Below are 23,570 nucleotides of genomic sequence, written 5' to 3'. Positions count from 1 at the left end.
AACTTAATATTGTGTAATAATGAGTCATTGTTTTTATAACGGGTTTTTTCACTATTAATAGTAACAACCTACGGTTTAGTTAAAAGCCACTTTGTTTTTATTTTAATCTTTTTGTTAAACATTATTAAATGTAGCTTTTTATATAAAAATCCGTGAGGCATCGTGACGCGAGGACTTCATTGTGAGTTCGATTCCCACTTGAAGGAATGAATTTTTATTTATTAATAGTTTCATTTCAACAATTTGGCACCAAAGCAGAGGCCCGGCGTTGAGTTCCGCCAATGTTTACAAAAATTCGCCGGAAAGTAGAGAATGGAGTGTCCTAACACTAGATCCCTCTGCCTACCCTGTTATAAGCGGGATACAGAGTGAAGTTGAAAAAAATATATATAAAATTTAATTTCATACTTCAAAGTGAATATTATTATTAATTCATCTGATACTATCGAATGCAAACAAAATTATCACTTACTCTATCAGATATACCTTTGAACATGTTGCGATTATTGCAGAATAATATTTTTTTTTAAATTCGGTAATTTGAAGTTAGTCATGCCATCAAGCATATGTTATGTTATGTTTTATAAAATTTTCATGCCAGAGTTCTCAGCAATAACTTAAACATGATAAATGCTTGTTAAAAAAGGAAAAGAAAACAACATTCTAGTTTTATTTAAAACATTTAATTGTTTATAAATATAAAGTTAATATAAATTAGGTAGAAATTGAATATAACTTAAACTGGTTTCCTTGAGAAATAATCTGTTATTTTCCTAGTTAATTTCTTTTTGACATCGGGTGCAATTTCAGTAGTTATTTTATCATCTATATCCATTGCTATGTCAGATATCCTATTTTTTGGATTAAAAAATGATTTTTGAGGACTTTTTAGATTCAAACTCCCACTACTTTTATCAAATTTTTCCATTTCATCAAATAATTTTGATGTTTGATCTAAGTTATTGGATTCTATAAAATTTTCACTTGTTGATGTTTCTACATTAGTTTCGATTTTATCAATTCTTATATTTTGAAGGCTTGAATCGTCTTTAGAATTTGATTCAGGGGTAACAAGATCGATTTCCTCATCAGGAGTAAATAAATCAGGTGATCTATTTAATTCAAGTTCCAGTTTTAGTGATAGATCACTCTTTTCTACTGTAACTGCTGAAGCAACCTGTTTAAAGAAAAGAAAGAATAAATAACATGAGAAACATATATGTTTAATAAAAAAACAGAAAATTTAACAAATTGCATAAGTAAAAGTTGTCTAATAGTTTATGAACAAATTCCATTGTATTACATGATCACAATTTGTTTATTTTTTTATTTATTTTGTGAATAAAAAGCTTTAAAAGAAAATTAAAATAACAATATTAGTCAGCAAAAAGCAAAATTAAAAAAAAAGACATTTTCTAGCCAACTGTATTGCTGTGTTAATTTTTTTTTACATTTTGATTCATTTCATAAAAACATGTCAAATTATGCACTGATATCTAATATTACATTAAACTTACACAATTTGTAGATTCTGATTTCTCAATAGTTTGAGTTGTCAAAGATTTTTCTAGAAACGAATAAATATCAGATTGCGATTTCGATTGACAAAATTTCAATATCAATTGATATAGCTGACCTGTGCGAAAAAAATAATGTTAAGATTAAATATAATTTATTATGTATTACATAAAAAAAAAAAATAACACTTTTTATTGAAATATTCCTTAATTTTGTATTTTTATTTAAATTCTTTAAGAAATATTTAAAAGATTTTTTAAAAAACAAATATGCTAAAATTTATTTTATTTTTTTAACTCCTATTAATTAATAAAATTAGAACTAAGAGAAGTTTTTGTAAATTCATACTTAATCACAATTAAAATGTAAACACTCATTACAATTAAATAGCAATTAAAATCCTAAACACAAAAAAACTTACCAACAGTAACATTGTACATAGAAAATAAATCATAAACTTTAATAATATCGTCTCTCAGTTCTTTATCATTGAACGTATAATACGCCATTGGTCTCCCGGCCTGTCTTAGGGCCATCATTTGTATTAAAGATTTCAAATGAGCTGATCCATTGAAAGCGCCGCAACCCCAATTTCCTGTAGCTACGCCCGGGTACTGAATTGAATCTGTTACCTCCGTGAAGAAAGAGAAACCTATGTATGCCTTCGAAAAGAAAAAGAAATATATAAAAAAATATAACTTTTTTACGTTCATTAAAGGATTTATCACGCATATAGCAGAGTAGACAGAGGGAACCTAGTGTCAAGACACTTTAAACAAAATACTTCATTTCCACGAATGAAGATCGAACTCACAGCTGTTATGTTTAAAGTCAGATACTGGACCACGACGGCTTCAAGTTTTATTTATTTTTTTCACTTTATTACAAAACTATGTGTGATTTTAAAGAAATAAACAAAAAAACGATGAACATTCTCTTAGTATTATGTAAAATAAATAAGAAGAATTCAACGTATTGGACCACATTTGCTTATTAAGTAAGCGTGTGCCGTATTTTTGCAACTTCACTTTTCCCGCTTACAGTACCTACACTTCACTAGAAATACAAAGAAATGTAATTAAAAGAAACAAATCTCATATCATACCTTATTCAGCTCCCTTAGCACCAAGTCCTTCCTGTACTGGTACTTCCCGTCGCTGAACGGCATCGCGTCTATGGCCAGCACGGCGGTGCGGCGCCGCCACGAGGAGTCGTGTGGCGTGTTGTCCGCGTGGTCACTCCTCCAGTGGAACGAACTACCGTAGCCTGTGTACGTGCTGTATTGTTCACAGCCTGTTAAAAAGCAGTGAAGATATCTTGACTATAGTGGGGTCGACTAGTTGTGGCCGCCCTGAAGTTGGGCTTCCTGAAGTTTTGCGCACTGTTTACTCGGAAGAAAAATAATTAAAAATGAACAAAAAAAACATTAAAATCAAACCCGCGCAATATTTGCCAAAATGTAATAATAAAATGCAGATTTTATTATTACATTTTGGCAAACTTTCTTTAACATTTTCTTGAAAATGATCATATTATTAGAACACAAAAATAAGTCCATTCCATTGCACTTTTTGTATTTTTATAAATTATTGTGAATTATATTTTTTTTCGTTCTAGTACAATTAAGTGTTATTATTACTCTTATTTAATACTTGTGTAGTTCAAGCAGGTAGCGATTTTAATTTAAAATATACCATTTACCCGAGCAGGTACCCAACCCGACGCGGCGTTATCTTTTAAATTGTAACATAGATGACGCTGAACGAAGTTAGATCGCGCTAGCGTTACGTTCACATCGGATTTATGTAATTCGGGGACTTTGAAATTTCGACCGCTTTGTCTTACCTAAAGAGCGGGGAAATGAATATATTTTATTTTTGAATTTACAGTTATCTATATAGATATACTGTAACAAATACTTAACTAATATAAATAAAGGGATTAGGATTGCGTCGATCGTCGTAAAGCATCAATTTCAATATATTTTTCGATCGCAAAAAAGCATCGATATATTTCGTTTAAATAAAAGATTTGATATTTTTTACCTGTATAGACAGAAACAAAAACAGACGTATGTCTTTCTGACTTCAATTTGCCCAGGCTAATAGAGAAAGTATTGAAGCATAAATGTTGCTCCATAAAATAAAATTAAAAGAAACACTTTTTTATATTTACCAATTATCATCAAAGCTTCAGTAGGCTTAAGGTATTCGGTAAAAAGCATAGTAATCATTAGTTCCGGACATATTATAAATCTTATTTCCTCCTGTACACTTCCATAGCTAAGAACACCACCGCCAAGGTATCTAGAAAAACAAATTAAACACTTAAATAAAATATTCTAATTGAAAAAAAAAGATATTCCCGATTCCCCGCATGGGCTCGCGGGGAATCGGTGCGGGGTGCGAACGGGCTACGGTACAGTCGAGCGCAACGCTATCAGTTCATTACTATGAAATATGAATATAATATCATATGATAGCATCATATATACGGAATGGCGTAATAGAGCATATTTATCTAGTAATATTATAATAATTAGTGTGTTAGCTTAAGCAACATGCAAAATCAAGTTATGGATAACCAAATTGAAAAATTAAATAAAAAACTGAATTGAAATTATTATAATGGGGCCACACACAAATCTTCTCAATCCAAATTCAATTCAATAAAAAAAAGTAATTTTAATAAGGTACATAAAAGTACAATAAATAAATAAATAAATAAATAAAAGAATAAAAATAATAATACATACAAATTAAATTGTACACATGTATTGTACATTTTTGTTTTAGAATTAAAATTAAATAAATTATTAAATTTATTATCGTTTTATTTAAAACGATAATTAATGCATGCAAGAAAGTAAAAAAATAATTGAAAAATAATAAAGCAAACAATCAAAACGGTAAAAGGCATTTTTGTTTACAATTAATTATATTCTTGTTTGAACAATATAGTGTGAGCTCGATTGTACCTATTAAGATGTGTGGGTGCGAATCTCCTGTAAGGACGTAGCGCTCACACTGACGCACTGTAACTTGTATGGCAAAGGGATACCGCACTGTCATTTTTTGTACCTCAAAATTTATTGAAATAATTTATCCAATATGTTTTTTTTATATAATCTTTAAGAAATTTAAATATTGCCAGATATTTCTTTATCCATATTGCATAGTATATAAGCTTGTATTACGTATACTGAATATTTATGTTGTACATAAGTGTGTATATGGTATATACATATATACATAAATATCATGTGCCATTAGTTATATAAGCAGAAGCTTATAATTGATTAATTATTTATTGACAAAAAAATGTTATTATACTTTTCGGGCTAGTCTTAATTTTATTCTCGACAACAATATACAGCTGATCATTTTTCGATATTTAGATATCCTCATAAAATTTTCGTTTTGTATAATTTACTACAATATAAACATGATCAGATATTTTAATTATCGTATAGGTAAATGTGATTTGCTAAGCGTGGGGTAAAATAACATAACAGGGTAACACTGATCGAACGTTCTCTGCGCATACGTATACTGCGCAATTTGCCGCGCGTGCTTCCCATTATCAATAACATATTTGCCAGACTATACCAGGAGTTTATAGTATAATATCATCATTCCCCGAGTATGAATGTCCAGTCCAGTGTTCAAAAGTTCAAAAATGTTCAAAAGTTAACTTAAAACGGAAAGAAAGTAATAAAGGGAACGGAAAAAAGTAAAAAAATCCAAAAATCAATCTCATGAAGGCTGCGACTCATCGACCTTCCCCTATATTGTAATAGCATATTGACAAAATAAACTCACTTATTAGCAAAATCTACTTGTATCAAACCATGCGCGTCTTCAATAGTATTGGCAGCATCGACGTGTACGGGGAGTTCCCCGAGGGACCTCCCCGACGCCTGCCAGTGGGGAAGTCCCTCGCGCAGGCCTCGACGAGAGACTGTCACTACGCCCGCGGGTACTACGCTGCGGAGAGTTTGTTTCTTATATATCTTTATATCAATATGTAAGGCAAAAATTTTGTAGTGTTAAATAACACATACAGTTAAAAATTACATCCCTGTCATTCAAAGAGTTTTTCGAAGAAGAAAAAGAAGCGTTTTCGCTTCGCTCATACCGAGACCAATTTTTTCACACCTTGTCTTTAATTTTTATTAAGGATACCAATTTTTTGCAAAAATGTCGCTCAGTGAAGATGCCGCTTTGTAATGGCGAAAGATTTTTTAAAATTAATGAATGAATTATTACCTTTTGTGCAAACTCTTCTAAAATAGTGACATATGCACTTTATCTTTTCAAGTATATGCTCGGCAGGCATACTTTCATATAGACTGAAAAGTAAAACACAATAAACAGTTAACATGGAACCACCAATACTGACCAACTAACCAAGTACATACTTTGAGCGTCACTTATTTACTTATCAATGAATTTAAATCTTGTTAAAAAAAAAGCTTTTCATCAGATATATATTCTGTCTGTTTTTTTTTTGTAAATATGGCATGTTTTTAAAAAAATTTTTTTATAAACGTTAAACATGCCATATCTACAAAAGGCACAATAAAATATAAAAAAAACGAGCTCCACACCCTATCCTGTATATAACAATATAAGTAAAGAGAACCTAGTGTTAAGATACTCCTTTCTCCCATTTGAGACATAGCAATTGGCGAGGCTGAACTTAATGTTGCTTTTTAATATGCCATTGTAGGCAAATAAAAATAATTGATTTCCCCCAGTAAGGATCAAACCTACAACCATTGCATTTACAGACAGACACTATTCCACACTGTAACAGCCACGATAAAAAAATAAGAATAACATAAAATTATTTAATACTCACACATAAAAATTTATATGCGGATAACTTGCATATTCCGAGTCCTTCTTCATTGTGTTTCTTCTAGGAAACGTACAAAAGAATGCATTCGCTAGTAAGGAGGATATTTGCTGTTGCGACAATGACACAGATTTGTTTTTATATTGCCTATAAAAAATATATATATTATACAATTTATATTGTAATATTATTATTAGATTTAATATATCAAAATTTAATTTGATCAGATTTTAACACATAAGGATAAAGGTTACTATTACATTCCTGCATGTATATTGTTTTTACAATGATTTTAAAATTAACTTATTTTTAACTTCTCTTGTATCCTATATTAGTATAGGCGGATGAAACAGTCTTAGTTCCATTTTGCACTTTCTGCCTAATCTTAATTTGGGATGTAGCATGCTAAGTAGCTTAGAGTGTGAATCAAGATTTTTTTTAATTTCCTCACTCTGGTAACATAACAAACCTTAGCATTGAGTTCTGCCACTCATAATAGTGTCTTAACAATAAATTGAAGAAGTATACCTCGCTATATGTGGCATATGGCACAAACCTATAAAAATTAAAAGATACACTCAATCACTTACTTCAATAATGGTATTGGTGATTGTATTAATTTTGGTAGAGCTAATGCAAGCTTGGCTATTTCAGGTAGAGTCACATCGAAAAAATATTGGGTCTCTTCCTCTTCTAAATACTAGAAATAAATATTTTATTATTGGATTAATAGTTTCTAACATATTCTTCCATTTTTAAACTTATTATTATATTTTTTTAAATATAAAATTATCTAGATGAGCATGTAGTGATTGTGGATTTGATTCCCACTTGGAGAAGGCAAAGCACAGCATTAAATATTTGTGATGTATGGGGAGTAGTATATTAATTAACACAAGGTCCTTTCTACCTTAAGGAAAAAAATACTTATCTTATACTAATAATTAGTTTTACCTCTTCAAATAAGTGATGTAGTGCTGAGAACTTCCATTTATTTTTGAATTGAGTATTATAACTCAATATAGTGTTAGCTAACTCTTTGCTATTCTTTATGGGTTTATTTAGAGCATGTTGTATCATTTCCCATCGATTGGTTAACTGAGTTTCACCTTCACTCTGTAAAATAAAAAAATATATAACATTATATTTTGAAGATTTACTTACAAACAAAAATAGGAAGATATTGAGAAACATTAAAATTTGAACATAGTGAGGCATTTTATATAAGACTTGAACCTGTTCAAACATTTAAAACTATCCAAGCGCTTAAGTGAATTAAGACGTATATGTTTATAAACTTACATCAAAATTGTTATTTACTTGTTACAACTTAATCATTTTATTCGTTACAACTTCATCGTACAATTGTTATTACCAAAAAATTTTAAATGTACTAGTACAAAAAATCATATACTGTCCTAACTAAAACAATATAAAAAAAATACATACATTTTCAACTGGATATAAGTTTTGAGGTGAAAATGGCAATCTAACATGATCTTGATCCCATTTGGCTTTGCCTATCCGTGGTTTAGGAGGTCTGTCTATCAGTGCGCCACTTCCTGGTATATGATATAATACAGCATGATTGTAACCTGGTTGCACTAAAGGAAATTCTGGTGCTCCCCAAGGTGAATTAGATCCTATTATGTGACTTATTGGCGCGCCTTTCCACTCTGATTCCGACATCTTATGATAAACTGTGTAAACATGCGAAAAATTGAGATAATTTCAGCAGCTTCGGCTAAAATAGTAAAGTAACTACTTACATTTTCTAATCGTAGTGTTTAGATTAATTCTAAAGAATTTCATAAATTTTTAAAAACTGATAAAGCCTAATTTATACCATAATTACTTATAATAATAATTACAACTTCGCATGTTTATATTTGTGTATAAATATATTTTGTCACAAAACAAATTAACTTCATCAAACACTGACAAATTCACAGAACACATTTACTCAAAGAATGTTCACTTCATACTAAAAAATGGGTGACAAAACGATGCTGCTGCCATCTCTAGCATGCCCAACGAAACACAACTTGCGGGAAATTCAAAATTTGGCTTTAAATCGATTTTTATTCAAAAGCCAGAATTATTATTCCTTCAAAATCATTTGGAAGTATTATTATTTAAATTATGTAATAATACTTCCAAATGATTTTGAAAGAGTGAATAATTTATATATAGTACAATAAAAAAAATAAATGCAGAAATAAAACTAATAAACATTTTACATTTTCTTTATTGCTTATAAACATTTGTTTTAATGATATTTACACAAACAGTATTTCTGCAAAACAATTAAAATATACTGCTAAAGATTACAACATTGCTACAAGACAAACTTGCCCTTATATGTTAAAATAACAATTTTAATTTTTATAAGTTAAATAGAACATAATCTGCAAAAAATATATAATTTATATATTTATTAACCTATAAGATTGTGGGCAGTTGTACTTGATTGTTGTGTTATTGAATTTATTTTTTAAAAAAAATTACAGACAAAGATAAAATTAATAAAGTAGGTATAATGAACTTAATACAGTGTTGGTCAAATTAAATCTAACATTAATATACAATTACTTATTTTTAATATATCTATTTTCCTTTTTAACAATTTCTGATAATCTGCAAATTGTTTATTTTTAACTAAACAAAATCTTTTTACTGTTGTGGAAGGCACTATTACATATAAAATCAACATTTTCTTTAAGATATTCCTCACATTGGGCAAGAAAACTAAAATTTACATCTGTTTCCAATTTGCAGATTGCAAGTTTTTTGAGGTTTAAAGAATATGATAATGTTTCGTATAAATTATTGCAGATTGTGGCACAGTTCTCAAGACATAAAATCTTATAAAATTTTTCAGATACATAGTTTAACTTCTTTTTAGCATTATCATAATCTTTGAAGTCCATAAAAGTGTATAAAAGTGTGTAAGGTGTAGTGTATAGTGTGTATATATATTATCGGTATGTTTCAATTTTAAAACTGAATCACAAAGCTTGCATTGGGGCGAGCTATGACAAATGTGCAATTTTCAAAAAAGTCATACATTTTCTTCAAATGATTGAGTTAGAGAAAAAAGACATACATTTTCTTCAAATGAAGAATTGTCAGTCATGTTGGTGTGGCTTTCGATCTGCAGAATCAATATTTCAGCAGCTAAACAATTTATCCATATACATCCCAAATTTGCAGTGACTGTTGCCTCTCCAGGTAGCAATCCTGAAAATAACAAGAGGTAATAAAGGTCAGGTTACAGAAACTAAAATCAACATATCATTGTTAGATGAATCTTCTTGATTAAGCAATTAAAAGAAAATTAAAGAAATTGTTTAAGATTAATGTAATTTTAGTTGTAACTATTAGTATTTTGTTAAATTTATCTGTGTTTATGTTTTAAAATTATAAATTAATATCTAATATTTTATTTATACGTATATATCTATCTGTTTTAGGTTTTTTTCACTGTTACCATAAGATAGGCTATTTATTATGATAGGTTTTTAAGTTAAATATATTGTCATTACAAGTGAACCACTATCAATTAATAATATACTTGAATTACCATTTGAATACTTGTCAATACCCTTCTTTGCAATGGTCCTGGTATAACATTTGCAGGAAAATGTGATGTCCCTGGTTGTTCAGTGGAAAATTAAAATCTTTGATTACCTGATTCTGAAAATAAAATATAATTGGATGAAAATACATTGCCAATGTATGATTATTAATATGTACATAAATAGAACAGTTTTTCTAAACAGTATTTTTTTTTCAATAAAATTGACAAATGAAGCCCTTTCAAAATGGTGGCAACATAACATTCTATGTTCACTATAATTTTTTTCTGAAAATCGATAGAATACCATAGGCCTTCGGGGACGCAAAACTTGGCCCAAGTTTCACAACTGAAAAAGTACAACATTTAAGATATGACTTTATCTAGAGAAGTTAATACTTAATGATTACTTACCGGTGTGAATTGGAAATTTCAGGATCTTCACGAGGGAACATATGAGGCATCTACTTTTCAAATTGTCTCCCGTACTTTAGATCCAAATATTCAAACAGAGAGAACAACTGAACAACAATAGAAATCTAAATATAAAATACAACAGAAATGCTAAAAACAGGTTGCTTGTTTAAGTCGCAGTAGTATGTTCGCCATTTGCATATGCTAATGCTACCATTGCCATATCAAAACATAATCCTACTACTGTACTTTAAATACCGGTTACATAAACTGTTTCTCATATCGAAAAACATTTTATCACGGTGCCTTGCTTACATGAAATATTATAAAGAAAGTTATTTATTAAACATTAAGTAATTTAATCGTGAATTAAAATTAAATTCTTAAAAAAATACTCTTAGAAAAACTACTAATTAGTAGTTTTATATTAATATAGCAATACAACGGGTCCCAAGTTAGGTATGTCGCCCAAGCTCCTTAGGAAGTCGACCGGGCCTGGACAAATTATTCTAAGTTCTAATGACAGCAATATGCCATATCATAAATTCATAAATACTGACAGTGACTTAAAGTGTAAAGTGTAAACTATTTAATCATAGTTCCTAAACCCATAAAGCATCGGCGTAATGAAGCAAATTACTGTAGTAAATTTTACTCTTTAAAGAAAAATAAATTACATCAGACAAACGACTGATCACCGAACTTATCAGCATATCACAATTCAAATAACACTAAGACTACATTTTTAACGTTACGACTAAAAGACCCCGCGACGGTAGTGGAACTTCTTTTATATTGATAGAAAAAAAAATTAAGAACTCACAGAATAATGATTACCTACTTTTTAGAACAAATGTGATTTGTGATTTATTTATAAATAACGTATATGAACCAAGAACAACGTTCGCACGTGTCAAATGTCAGAATTTAACTTTTGTAATGTCAAAAACAGCTGTATATTGTGTTGTGTAATGTAACCTAGTTTACTAAAATGAATTTTAAACGTTTATTATGAATATTCCTTCAATTTTCAAGTTTTTTTTAATGCTAAATATAGATAGAACAGTAGGAAGTAAAATTTAAGTCATGGCTTTAATGAAATCTTCAAATATACCCAAGGATGCGGTGATATTAGATGAAACTGAGGCTATCGCGTACACTTGGGATTTTATATCTAAATGGGAACCAGTCACAGATGTGTAGGTTTCTTTATACTAATTAATATTTCTTAAAATACTATGAGGTAATTGATAAAAATTAAAAAATAAATCGCTTTAAATTTTCAGATGGGCACTTCGTTATGGACCCGTCGCGTTGGGTGCAATGAATTCAATCACTAGTTTACTTATAAACAGATACTTCAGGAAAAGATTCAAATTAGGCACTTATGGATATGCTTCCTCTTCTTTTCCTTTAGCATTTATGCCTGGAGTGCTAACCCTTTTATTTCATAAACAAGTAAGTATTTTTTACATCACACTATCCTGCACATAGCAGGGCATAGGCAGTATGTTGTTGTGACATGACAGACTGTTGGATTTTTCACATATTTTGAACTATTTATTGAAAATATTTTTTATTATAAATAAATGTTTTAAATAATTCTAATCATTTGTTTCAGCTTGTTTCAACTGATATTGTGTTATTAAAAAGTAATTGTATAGTTTGTACTGAATTGATGTCAACAGGAGTACAATTGTTATTTGGATTGGGCTATCCAATGGTGCTGGCGCCTACATCTGCTTTAATGGTACATATATTCCTTAAGTGCTATGGTTGAGGGTTCATTTCCAGCCTGGGGAAGCATACTCTAGCTTCACTCTGCTAAAGCCATATAGTGTAAAGGAATAGCACCCACAACTGTTGTGGTTGCAGTCAGACACTGTGTTGCTGCACCACAACAACCTCAATATCTAAATAATTGGCCCTTTATTTATAATAATCAAAACCTTATATAAATTTTTCATTTCAGTTTGCCAACAGATATGCAACATACAGAATACCAAGTTTAATGCAAGGGCCAAAAGTAATGTTTAAATTTCTATGGAAACACACAAAGCCTTATAGTGGAACTTTAGGATTCATCACTTTGGCCCATGTTACTGCATCGGCTTTCATAACATACTTTGAAATGAGAAATAATCTTGTATTGAGACGCAAGATCATGGATATTGAAGAAACTTTTGATAGTAATGGTGAAAAATAAGAAAAAATTGTTGCTAGCTTGTAATATAGTTGTTTTGTGTTATGTTTTTTGTTTTGTTTCATGTTTGAATTGTTATGAGGTCATTTTGTAACATTAGTGCTTTTAAAACACATAGTTTGTCCAAATTTGGCATTACATAACTTACAAATTCATTAATTTGTAACTTACAATAAACAAAAAACCCCAAGGACCTACAGTCATGCATCTAAACCAGCTTCACGCTGTATCCTGCTCTCAGCAGAGTGGCAGAGGGAACCCAGTGTTGAGACACTTCATTCCCCAATTTCTGCCAAATTCTTGAGGCTGGCTGGAATTGTAGTAGGTTGTATAAAATAATAATCGCGGTTGATAGTTCGCATAATCACGTGTCCGTATAACCATGGGCCGGATAATCAAGTTTCTACTGTATACGTATATTTATATGTAATAAAAACATACAAATGAGTTTTGGCAGATATTTTATTATAAATTCAGAAATAAGTTCTTGTTTTCTTTAACAAAATAAGCATCAATACAATAACAACTTGTATTAAAAATATCGACAAAGTAAGACGGCCACTTACAATCTACAACAAATAAATCTTAATATATATAATATTATAATATGTACTCTTTTTATTTCTTTTTCATCTATATTTAATTTTTTTTTACAATTTTTCGCTTTGACATTCGATATTTAATTTTTTTTAAATATAACAAACATTTATACTAATTAACACTCATAATTAACGAGTTATGAACCTAAGTACAGTTAAATATTGGATGTCAGTGCGTGAATCTGCCGCCATATTATGTTAAAATTGTAAAACGTAAAAAAGTATATCGTAATTATGTCTAATGGCTAAAATAATCACCATGACCTTATTGTTGTCTAAACGACGCACTACGTACTTTTCACATGAACATATTTTTGACTATTTAGTTTATCGCCATTTTTAATATTTAAACACTTATTAATCTTTTTCGTGTGAAGGGTATAAAAAAAATGATATTTTTCACTTGTAAGATTCCAAATTTATAGAATACAACTTTAATTTAAAAAATATATTTTTTACTAAAAAGGAGAGCTGCGTTCAAATCCACAACGATCGCGTTTATAATACAGAAGTATATATAGAAGTACATTCAGCAGTATTTGGTTAAAAAATATGTATTATGTTTAATGGTGAACCATAAAAGCACGTTAAGTATATAAATATTTTATAATATGAAACATTTATGTGAAAAGTCCAGTACATACATTAATCCAAATCAGTGTTTTTTTTATTAATAATAATATGTGAGACTCGTATGAATTAGATAAATATGAGGATATTATTTTATTTCAGAACATTGTTGAGACAAATATTTGAATATTACATAATAAATTATCCACTAAATTTTTTTTTACAGATATATATTTATAATTTATGCTGCGGAGACTAATACAAAAATTGTAACAATTAGAAACTTTATCAGACACCTGGAAGAAGACATGTAAAAACCCACTTCATAATTTATAAGTTTTTTTTAGGAATTTTATGATATTTTTTTTGAGCCACGGTTCCAATAAAATAATAATGCACCTCCAATACATTTCAAATACGCTTATCTACAGTAGACATATTATGTTTTCGTTGTATTGTTTAATTTTCTTATCAATAATTATAATCTATCTTACTTTTGACAGTGTCCTCTATAAGCATCTTGAAAATGAAAGAACAAAAATATCAAATGTTATTTTTTTAATTAAAAAAACATCTGGACAAGCATTAGTAAACTTACTTATTTTGAAATCTATTAGATACGAGTCTTACCACAACCTTAACAACATTTTATCACTTATTTATAAATGTTAGAACCCCATTATCAATTACACACATAAAAAAAATATCTTTCAGATATTATGAATAAACACCATTCAGTTCTTATTGTAATAATTCGGCGTTTATCCTCTTATCTATTGCTTGTGAACATAACTAGTATGACGCTGTCCACAATAGTCTATCCATTCGGTCTGTATTTACACGATTTTTATATAACAGGCTAATTAGGACTTGAATGAGTAACCTATATTAAATATCACTTATCCAATGAAATAACAATATTGTTTATATGTTGTCGGCAGATCACCGAGTCGATCACATTCTGAAATGTCCGGGCGTTTTGGCCACCGCCACTCAGATATATCACATAACATATACAGCAAAAGTATCGTCGCGAAACGCAACATTTACGACTGAATCTTTATATTATAGCAATATGGACAAATATGTTGTTTCATAGATTTAGTATAACCAGCCAAATCATTAGTACCAAAAGTCATCAAAAAATGTTTAATAATTTAGCTATGGGTAATAATCTTTTTCTAAAAATGAATGTGAAAGGTTTTTTCCTTTCACATTCATTTTTAGAAATAAATGTGAAAAGTTTTTTTTTAAAATGAATCCTACGCTGTTTAATTCGTGTCATATATTTTTTTGGAAAGTATTAACATTCATATAAAACAATTGTTATTCATTAAATAAGTGATATAATAAAACGTACAAACCTTATATAATTATCAACAAGACAAATAAGACCTTACGGAAGTCAATAGTGTGGACCGAGCCTTATAAGTAGAGTCAGAATTATGATCTAAGTGAACACCCGATGTAGTAGTACGTAATCGATTAATCGAAATTCTAAAACTCTAGCGATTTTATTCAATGGAAACATTTAAACGATGCTCTTGCTGTAGGTCGAATTTGCAGATAAGAAAATCAAATCCGATATGTCATTAAGAATAATTTACAATAAGACTTACAATCGAGTTGACATATCTGAATTATACAATGTTTTACCTTATCCAAAAATGAGCAAGGCAATGAAAGTAAATTTAGATTATTATAATCTGTAATAGCTATCAAATGTCAATCACATAAGGCGTATAGGGAACAAACTTGCGTATCCTAGAACCTCTACGAATACAGCTTCACGCCATCCTTACATGGTAGAAATCCATAACGTACGAACGAAACTGCACTGCGAGAGATTGGAACTCATTGCCGGCAACGGTATTTCCTATGACTTACAATATGGGGGTCTTCAAAAACAGAGTCAACAGGTACTAACTAGGCAAGCTAGTGAAGGCAGCATCAACGCTCATCAGGCTTCATGCGGTCAAAGGCTTGCACTTGCTTCAATATAAAAAGAAAATGTCGAGTCCAAGTCACGTCGCGAACATTGACTACGTTCAGGTCAATCAGTTTTGTGTACAGTACGGTCGACGGGTCGTGGCCGACCTAAGTCAGGCTTATGAGCTCTGAACTTGCGCATTATAGGATCGGTAAGAAAACAAAAACAAAATCAAATTAAGCAAAATCTTAAAACCAAAGCTGCGATCAAACTGTATATTGATTGTTTTGTTATAAGTTAAAGACTGTATTTTCACTGGTTCTCTTTTTGACATGCGTTCTACTATTGTTTAGCATTTTCTCTTTTTTACCAATCAATTTCCTTTGTGTGTCTTATATACGTTCTATTGGCGAAGTAATTATTATTACACATCCATTTAGAGGGTGTGCATCTTACATAACACAGTAAAAATCGAACGTTAAGAAAGTAAAGATAACAAGAATGCGCTTTAATATGGTGGACGTTATATTACCTACATCTGTAGTTACTTACCTTAATAAATGTTATTATTTTCTTTCCGTAAGTTTTTTCCGTCGTAATTTTAAATAAGTATGCCAATATGCAATGAACATGCTTACGCGCTCACAAGCGTATAGATGGAAGCCTAACGCTAAAGGTTTGCCGAGACATAGCAGGCGTATAAACGCGATATCATAAAAAACAAAACTACCCTCCGGAAGATTTATCAATTTCAATTCACCTACATAATATGTATTTTAATACAGTGTCGTTAAAAGTAAGGTCAAGAATTAACAAGACAAGACAAGACAAGACTCACCAATTTTAAATATAAAAAACAATTAAGATGCCGCGTGCATATGAAGATATATCACGTGAGTTTTTTAATTAAAAATTGCATGTATTTGTACAATTTATAATAAACATTTTATATGGCTTTCTATACGAGTACCTACTACGTTATGATACGTTTAATTAAGATTATTCATTGATTTATTTAGAGTAATATTTTAATATATAGTAAACCGTATATATAATATAGCATGTTATTCCTGAAACTTAAGGACAAATGGAAGGCCACAAAAATTAGAGGAATATCTAAAGCAACAGATGTGAAAGTTAAAGTAAGAACTCTGAAATGGAGATGGACTGGTCATATGATGAGAAGCAAGGCGGGGACCACTAAGAAAATTACAGAGTGGTATCCTAGAAATGGGAAAAGACAAAGAGGAAGGCAAATTAGAAGATGGGAAGATGACCTACCAACGGGATGGAGACAGTTAACAAAGGACTGGGATAAATGGAAAGAAATGGAGAAGGCCTATGTCACAAGACAACCTGACCTGATTGCAAATAATGTGCAATGTAAATAATAAGCAAATAAGTTATAGGTTTAGCAATAGGTTTAGTAAAATAAAATATATTTAAAATTTTCTGTAATTAGAAATAAGAAACTTAGGTCAGAGAATAAAGGTTATTTTTATTTTATTTTATTTTTTTATATGTAATATATTTAAAAATCAGATTCACCCGGTATCCCGCAAACAGCAGGGTAGGCAAAGGGAACCTAGTGTTAAGACATTCAGTTCCCCATTAATATATTTTAAAAAAAATCCTATCTTGGATCCGTTATGCACGAGTCTGAAAGCATCGATCACGATGTCCATGGCCGGATAATCGCTGCCTGGGCCAAATGACGGGAGGTCACTGGTATGGTCTGCGACCGCAGAATACCGCACAAGCTCAAGGGGCTGATATACAAGAGCGTCGTCCGATCGGTTCTTTTATACGGCAGTGAATGTTGGCCAGCACTATCTCGGCACACTCAGGGAGCTTCACGTCACGGAAATGAAGATGCTGAGGTGGATACGTGACGCGGTCTCACCGCATACGCAACACATTCATCCGAGATAGTCTTGGGGTCCGTGACGTAGCGGATAAGCTCCAAGAGCGTCGCCTGAGATGGTTTGGCCACGTTACGCGCCAGCCTAAGAACTATGTCGGATGCAAGTGCCTTGCTATACCAGTTCCTGGAGTGAGACCTCCCGGACGCCCAAGGAAGCGCTGGTTGCGTGTCGTGATGCAGGACATGAGAGCCAATGGTCTAACCACCCAGGACGCAAAAGACCGTGCAAAGTGGAGCATGTTGAGTAGGAAGGCTGACCCTGGCAACAGCCGGGATTAACACTAGAAAGAAGAAGATTGGCGAAGTAATTAGTCCTCAACTGACACGCTTGGTACGGCATAACCAATAAAAGCAACAGAACGAAAAAGTTAACTTTTGTTCTTCCATTACAACGAATGTCAATGAATTGAAAACGCACAATGACTGATCTATAAAAAAAGCGATAGAGTTAAACTATTATAGAAAGCGTGTAAGAAAGGAGAGCCAACAAAGAACGGAAGGTAAATATAGATTATAGTATTCTGTCAATGTCACGTCATGTCACTTCGCATGTAATACCGAACACTACCTATCGCACTAACGATCCAAACCACACAAGTGTCTATTCGAGTAACGAAGTAAAAAGCGATTTAACACTATAATTATTCAATTAACTGTGCTCGCAGTATCTTGTTTTTATGCGACGTTTCGCTATGCCACACTTACATACTTTTGCTGAAAGCTAATACAATACACAAACAACAATAGTTTTGTCGACACATTTAAACAGAAAAAATATTTTTAAAAAATAACAGAACTTATGGAAGCGAAACGTCGCAACTAAACACCGAGGACTGACCGACAGTCAAGTGAACATGGCACCTGTATGAGGACAGAGGAATGTCTATTGGCAGTGATAATTAACACTATACGATGTTCGATCTATAAACGGCGTCACTTTGAGCATAACTATGACTTGAATTATAAAGCCACGAGTACGGTACACTAGTACACTTATTATCTATGTGTATATTGACACTCGCACTGTCCCAGGTTCGAGTCCGGGACGGGTGCGCGAGTGGGGACGCCATTTGCTAGCAACGTTGGTTAATATAGTCATTGTAAGAGGCCGAAATCTCTTCGGATTGATAGCGAGTTAGCTTGATACTCCTTCTCATATCTGCTGTAATGGCTGCCTTATAACCGCCCTTTCGGAGCAGCGAGTCGATAGTCTGTATTTGGTCCCAACCTGGAAATTATGAAAATAATTGTTTTTTTGTTTTGCTTCTGGTTCCGTATACAGTCAAGACACTTCTTCACTTTCTCTACTTAACTTAGTGCCGCACTCAGTCTACCAGAGCGGCGAAATCAAAACAATTTATTTCCCCGTTTGGGAATAGAACCCACAGCCAAAAAGATCTAATATTTTGACTGTATGTGTGATGGTTGTAAGTCCGCCTTCGACCGGCAATTAAGAAAAAGACAACGCGTGGCATTGAGATCCGCCGCTCGACCGTGAGAAGGGGAAAAATACATTTGCTAGAAAACACCTTCCTTTATTTAAAAGAATAGTTTGGTATCAATCACAAACGAATGGATGGTTTTCGCTAATAGGTCAAATATATAATTAAAGGTCAAATGTCAGATATTTTAAGATAACGATTTCATCTATCGAAAGTGCCGATTTCACGTAAATTTAGTGACCTTTAGCGTCCTCTAAATATAAACACAATTAGAATATGTAAACAATATGGTAAGTTATTGATGAAGCTAAAATTATTATACAAATGTTTACAAATGCTTCACTTTATGTATTTATCACATATTGGTATGAGGATAATGCAACTGTTTCTAGATATTTTATAGGAAACGTAGCTTTTAGATATCATTTTTTCTTTTAGCTTCACGCTGTATCCCGCATATTGCAGGCAGAGGTAACCACAGGAGTTCAGTTTTCTGAAAAATTTTTATCCGCAGGGTATTTCCTAATTTAGTCACATTCATGACAACAAAAGTTGGTGAATTGACAGATACTGAGAAAGTGACAATAAAATAAGTGGAAAAACTAAAGTTCAAGTTACGAAAACCTAGAATAAACCTAGTATATTGTAATTTTATTCTGGTTTTAAACAAGTCGTCACTATAAGCCGTATTTGAACAAGCAATCAAATATACATTAGCATAGTGAAAATTTAATTACGGACAATCATATATATTTCTCATCATATATTCTTTTTTAATGTACTTATTGCCTACAATAAATTGAATTACGTCACGGTTGAAAAAACTAAAAACAACAAACTTTCGTTGAATAAAATAATAAGAGAATATTATTTAGTTTGATTCAGAGCTCGATTCATTGGAAAGATTATATCGTCGGCTTAAGAGTGTATTGAGCAAATTGTCAGGAGATAAAAAAACATTTATAAGTAACTATGATCTATGAGTAATATTATATCAAGTTTTTCAATCTAAGTTCAATTTGATTTAAAATTAAGGGTCGATTTTGTGTTTCTTACACTTACGAAGGCTTCGTTTTCGGTTAAATATGTTGATTGAATTTGTCTTATCAAAAATTATTCAAAGTAAAGAAATTACTAACCCTGTTCAGTAGCGACTTGAGGTAAGTAGGTTGCAGTGCGCTTAGATCCCCTTTCACTCACAAATTCTATACGAATCCCGTGTTTCCCCAATTTCCAATCTAAATAATGCTCAGCCTCCTCGAAATGCTGTAAAATGGACACCGAGACGGTGAGACGAGGCACTTCCTCACGAGTTATTGGTGAGAAACGGGAATCTTTTAAGGCGCTTGTTATCGCGTATTCGCGGAGACCTGCAATTAATAAGTTCTATTGTTATTTTGGTATATGATAACAATACGGTCGACAAGTCGTGGTCGCCCTGAAGTTAGTCAGGAAAAAAATAATCAAAAGTAAGAAAATTTTAACCACCTATAGTTAACTTCAGACCGCCCACAACTCGCCTACCGTACTGAATAGTGTTATGTTGAATTTTTTTTTTAGAATATTTATATTAAATTAAATAGGATTCTCTCTTACTAAATTATTCTTTGTAACACTCTTCATACGAACATGTAAAAAAATGATCATTGTAATTTCTTTACTAATTATGATATACTTCATAAAATATTTACTAAGGCCATTGTGGCAATGTAGGATATGATGGTATAAGGAAATGAATATAAAAACAATGGCTATGGATTTGACTTCAGGAATAAATTATTTTCGTTTCCAAGTAATATGACGACTTAGGCAGAAAGCGAAGAACAAAGTGTGTTATAAAAGTTGATTATTTGTTAATTCAATATTTTTTTATAGAAATTTTCAACAACATTAGGTTTTAAAACTATAATTTCAATTTGCCTCACAAATTTCAGAACATTGTTGATTAATAGAAAACGCCTACGCTGATATCTGTGGGAGAAACAGTACTAATAAAAGTTATATATTTAACCACCAGTATGGAATATTATTTAACTCAAATCCATTTAGGATTTATTAATTAGGTTATGATATTTCTAAGGCTTGCGTTATGCATATATCAATATATTAACAAATACCTATTTTTAGAGATAATTATTGTTTTTGCAATTAAATAGTACTGGTATACAACAAACCATTATTCATTTAATACTTAAGTATTTAAATGGAGAAAAAACACTAAAGAACCCCAAAACTATCTTGTTATAATAAATACTCTTGTGACATGGGCAGACTATCCAAGGTACTAAATATTAGGGTACCATATTAACAGATCCAACCATCACAGTATAATGATGATAATTTGCCTTTAAAAAACTGAGTTAATTGTGTAAGAAACAATTTTGTTTTCTGCTTTAACCCTGATTTCATTATTGTTATAGTAAATATTATTGTATAGATCTGGGAAGTATTTTTAGTACACTGAACTAATACTAATAAAAGAAATGAGTGCTAAATAAATCAAATGCTAAGTATACCCAAAAGGTTGTGTTAAAGTTAGATATTATGCTTTTAGATACAGAATTAAAATATATATTTTAAGACTACAATGTAAAGTAATTATTTTAAAGTTTGAAATAACCAACATATCTTAAAGACTGGCAAAATTCTTAAGCACTTTAAAATTCACAATATTACAGCCCTTCAAAATCATAATGTATGTAAATTAATTCAGAATAGGCAACATTTGCAAGCTTATATGATAATATGTAATCTTCTTTGTGTCATATGATTAGATTGCCCAAATTGAGGGTTGTTTAGCCATGCTGACTGCATTATCTGGTGCCTTACTCAGATCATCAAACACACAGGCAGAAGGACCGTTTGGGCAGGAGAGCAAGTGTGCCATTATTTTGTTAATGTGTAATAACAATATTATAGACATAATTTTTTTTGTCAAAAAAGTATGTAATTGGATAAAAATATTGGTTGCCAGTTACTGCAGACTTTATCTGCCTTAAGTGAAATTATAAAATATGCATACTCCCTCATATTATGGGATAATCTATTAGTATTTTATTTTAGGTTCAGTTAGATCTGTAGCTTATTTATGGTTATGATTTAACCTATTGAGATTTCAGCTTCACCAGCTTGGATTTTATTCATATAATATGCTTGTGTGTTAACTTTTAACACTATCTACTACTAAAACTGCATAAAATTCTATTCCGTAGTTTAAAAGATATATTGCTGGGAAGCAATTAACGCTTTGCTCACTTAAAGCAAACACTACATAACAAAATATAAATAAATGTATTATATTTTTATAAATCCAATATCTTGGGTCTTATAACTATCACATATATTTTTGGACCCTTGTAAAAACCTCAATTCTTACAAACCTGAATGCAAATGCATGGCATTAAATGTCCCAATACACCCACGAAGACGATGCTCTTTGCCAATCTTCCATGTTACAAAAAGGGGACTGAAAATTATAATTTTATATAAGCAATATGATATATAGATTTAATTCTGCTAGGCATTGTTAAGATTTTTTTATATATAAATTTAATATTATATACATACATTTAAGTTTATATAGATATTTATTATGCTAAGTTAGAAGAGAATGTAAACAATGTATGAGTAATATTTACAAAGATAATTTTGTTGGTAAGATATTTTTTATATGTATTTTATACATGTTTGTTTAATTACTCAGGAGTATATTTTTACATTTCAACAATAAAAGTATGATTTATATGATGTACTATAATTAATATAGTACTATTTTTAAACAAAAAACTAATCTTAAGGTCAAATATATTTTCTATGTGTGAATCACTTCAATGACAATAACAATGAAATCTTTTGTCTTTAGATAAACTAATCTCGAATACTAATAGGTAGTTAATTATAACACAATTTACTTATAAACAACTATACTAACTTGGTAAAGGCAATATAATACTATTTCTTTTGTTAGCTGCATTATAGCATTGTTGAACTTACTATGCTTCATTGGTGAAATTAGGTGTTTGTGGGGGATCCATACTATGCAGCTGGCAGTATAATACATCGAAACAAAAGTAGCACATATCAGGTAATGCAACTGACTCTTGGTAACCATTAATAGGTCGATCAACGTGGTTACTATATGAATTGTTTAATTTTTGTTTCTTTGTTCCACAACATACTGAAGACATGATGGTTGGTACCAAGTTTTAATGCTAACAATAAGATAAGAAACAAAAGCGATCACACTGCACAAAGCAAACGAAATCAACACACATACACACTGTTACAGTAGGGTTTTCTCGCTTTGCGTGTGACAACTACAAGTGCAGTGATTAGTGCAGTGTAGTGACATTTGAATTATCTACTTTACACTTCTGTTCACTCAAAAATGATAAAATAAATAGCAACTTTTAAAGTTTCTATTACAGAAAGTTAATATCTATATTTCAGCAACAGCAATATTATATTATATGATTAAATGATTAAATCAATTTACACATTATATGGCATAGATATTTTTTGCTTTTACAAATC

The 23,570-nt window shown here is 30.9% G+C and overlaps 3 protein-coding genes across 6 annotated transcripts; 1 reads left to right on the top strand and 2 right to left on the bottom strand.

Moving 5' to 3' along the window:
- Window positions 1-661: 661 nt before the first annotated feature.
- LOC146529020 (poly(ADP-ribose) glycohydrolase-like) lies at window positions 662-10,872 on the bottom strand. 4 transcript variants are annotated; one of them, XM_085203130.1, is made up of 14 exons: window positions 10,370-10,872; window positions 9,962-10,074; window positions 8,148-9,618; window positions 7,828-8,078; window positions 7,333-7,494; window positions 6,969-7,078; window positions 6,382-6,525; window positions 5,787-5,869; window positions 5,340-5,499; window positions 3,694-3,824; window positions 2,624-2,811; window positions 1,940-2,180; window positions 1,518-1,636; window positions 662-1,177 (listed from the first exon to the last, which is right to left on the bottom strand). In XM_085203130.1, the coding sequence occupies exons 3-14, from the start codon at window positions 8,188-8,190 to the stop codon at window positions 737-739; spliced, it is 2,073 nt and encodes a 690-aa protein (XP_085059256.1). In that variant the 5' UTR covers window positions 8,191-9,618; window positions 9,962-10,074; window positions 10,370-10,872; the 3' UTR covers window positions 662-736. The 4 variants fall into 4 exon arrangements, with proteins under 4 accessions (XP_085059256.1, XP_085059257.1, XP_085059258.1 ...); XM_085203131.1 differs by lacking the exons at window positions 9,962-10,074; window positions 10,370-10,872 and having other exon boundaries at window positions 7,828-8,122; window positions 8,225-8,325; XM_085203132.1 differs by lacking the exons at window positions 9,962-10,074; window positions 10,370-10,872 and having other exon boundaries at window positions 8,225-8,325.
- A 63-nt stretch (window positions 10,873-10,935) lies between these two features.
- Window positions 10,936-17,177, top strand: LOC146529019 (transmembrane protein 126). Its single transcript, XM_085203140.1, has 4 exons — window positions 10,936-11,568; window positions 11,656-11,827; window positions 11,991-12,119; window positions 12,342-17,177. The coding sequence occupies exons 1-4, from the start codon at window positions 11,456-11,458 to the stop codon at window positions 12,573-12,575; spliced, it is 648 nt and encodes a 215-aa protein (XP_085059266.1). The 5' UTR covers window positions 10,936-11,455; the 3' UTR covers window positions 12,576-17,177.
- Window positions 13,017-23,387, bottom strand: LOC146529018 (uncharacterized protein CG5902). Its single transcript, XM_085203139.1, has 4 exons — window positions 23,031-23,387; window positions 22,418-22,503; window positions 20,177-20,407; window positions 13,017-18,823 (listed from the first exon to the last, which is right to left on the bottom strand). The coding sequence occupies exons 1-4, from the start codon at window positions 23,222-23,224 to the stop codon at window positions 18,669-18,671; spliced, it is 666 nt and encodes a 221-aa protein (XP_085059265.1). The 5' UTR covers window positions 23,225-23,387; the 3' UTR covers window positions 13,017-18,668.
- Between the last annotated feature and the right edge of the window lie 183 nt (window positions 23,388-23,570).

Source organism: Heliconius melpomene, chromosome 19, assembly GCF_056956725.1.
Source record: "Heliconius melpomene rosina isolate 202511_hmr_F chromosome 19, ASM5695672v1, whole genome shotgun sequence".
Classification (NCBI taxonomy): Eukaryota; Metazoa; Arthropoda; class Insecta; order Lepidoptera; family Nymphalidae; genus Heliconius; species Heliconius melpomene.
The sequence above is the reverse complement of the archived record's forward strand: the minus strand, read 5'-3'. Positions and strand labels throughout refer to the sequence as shown.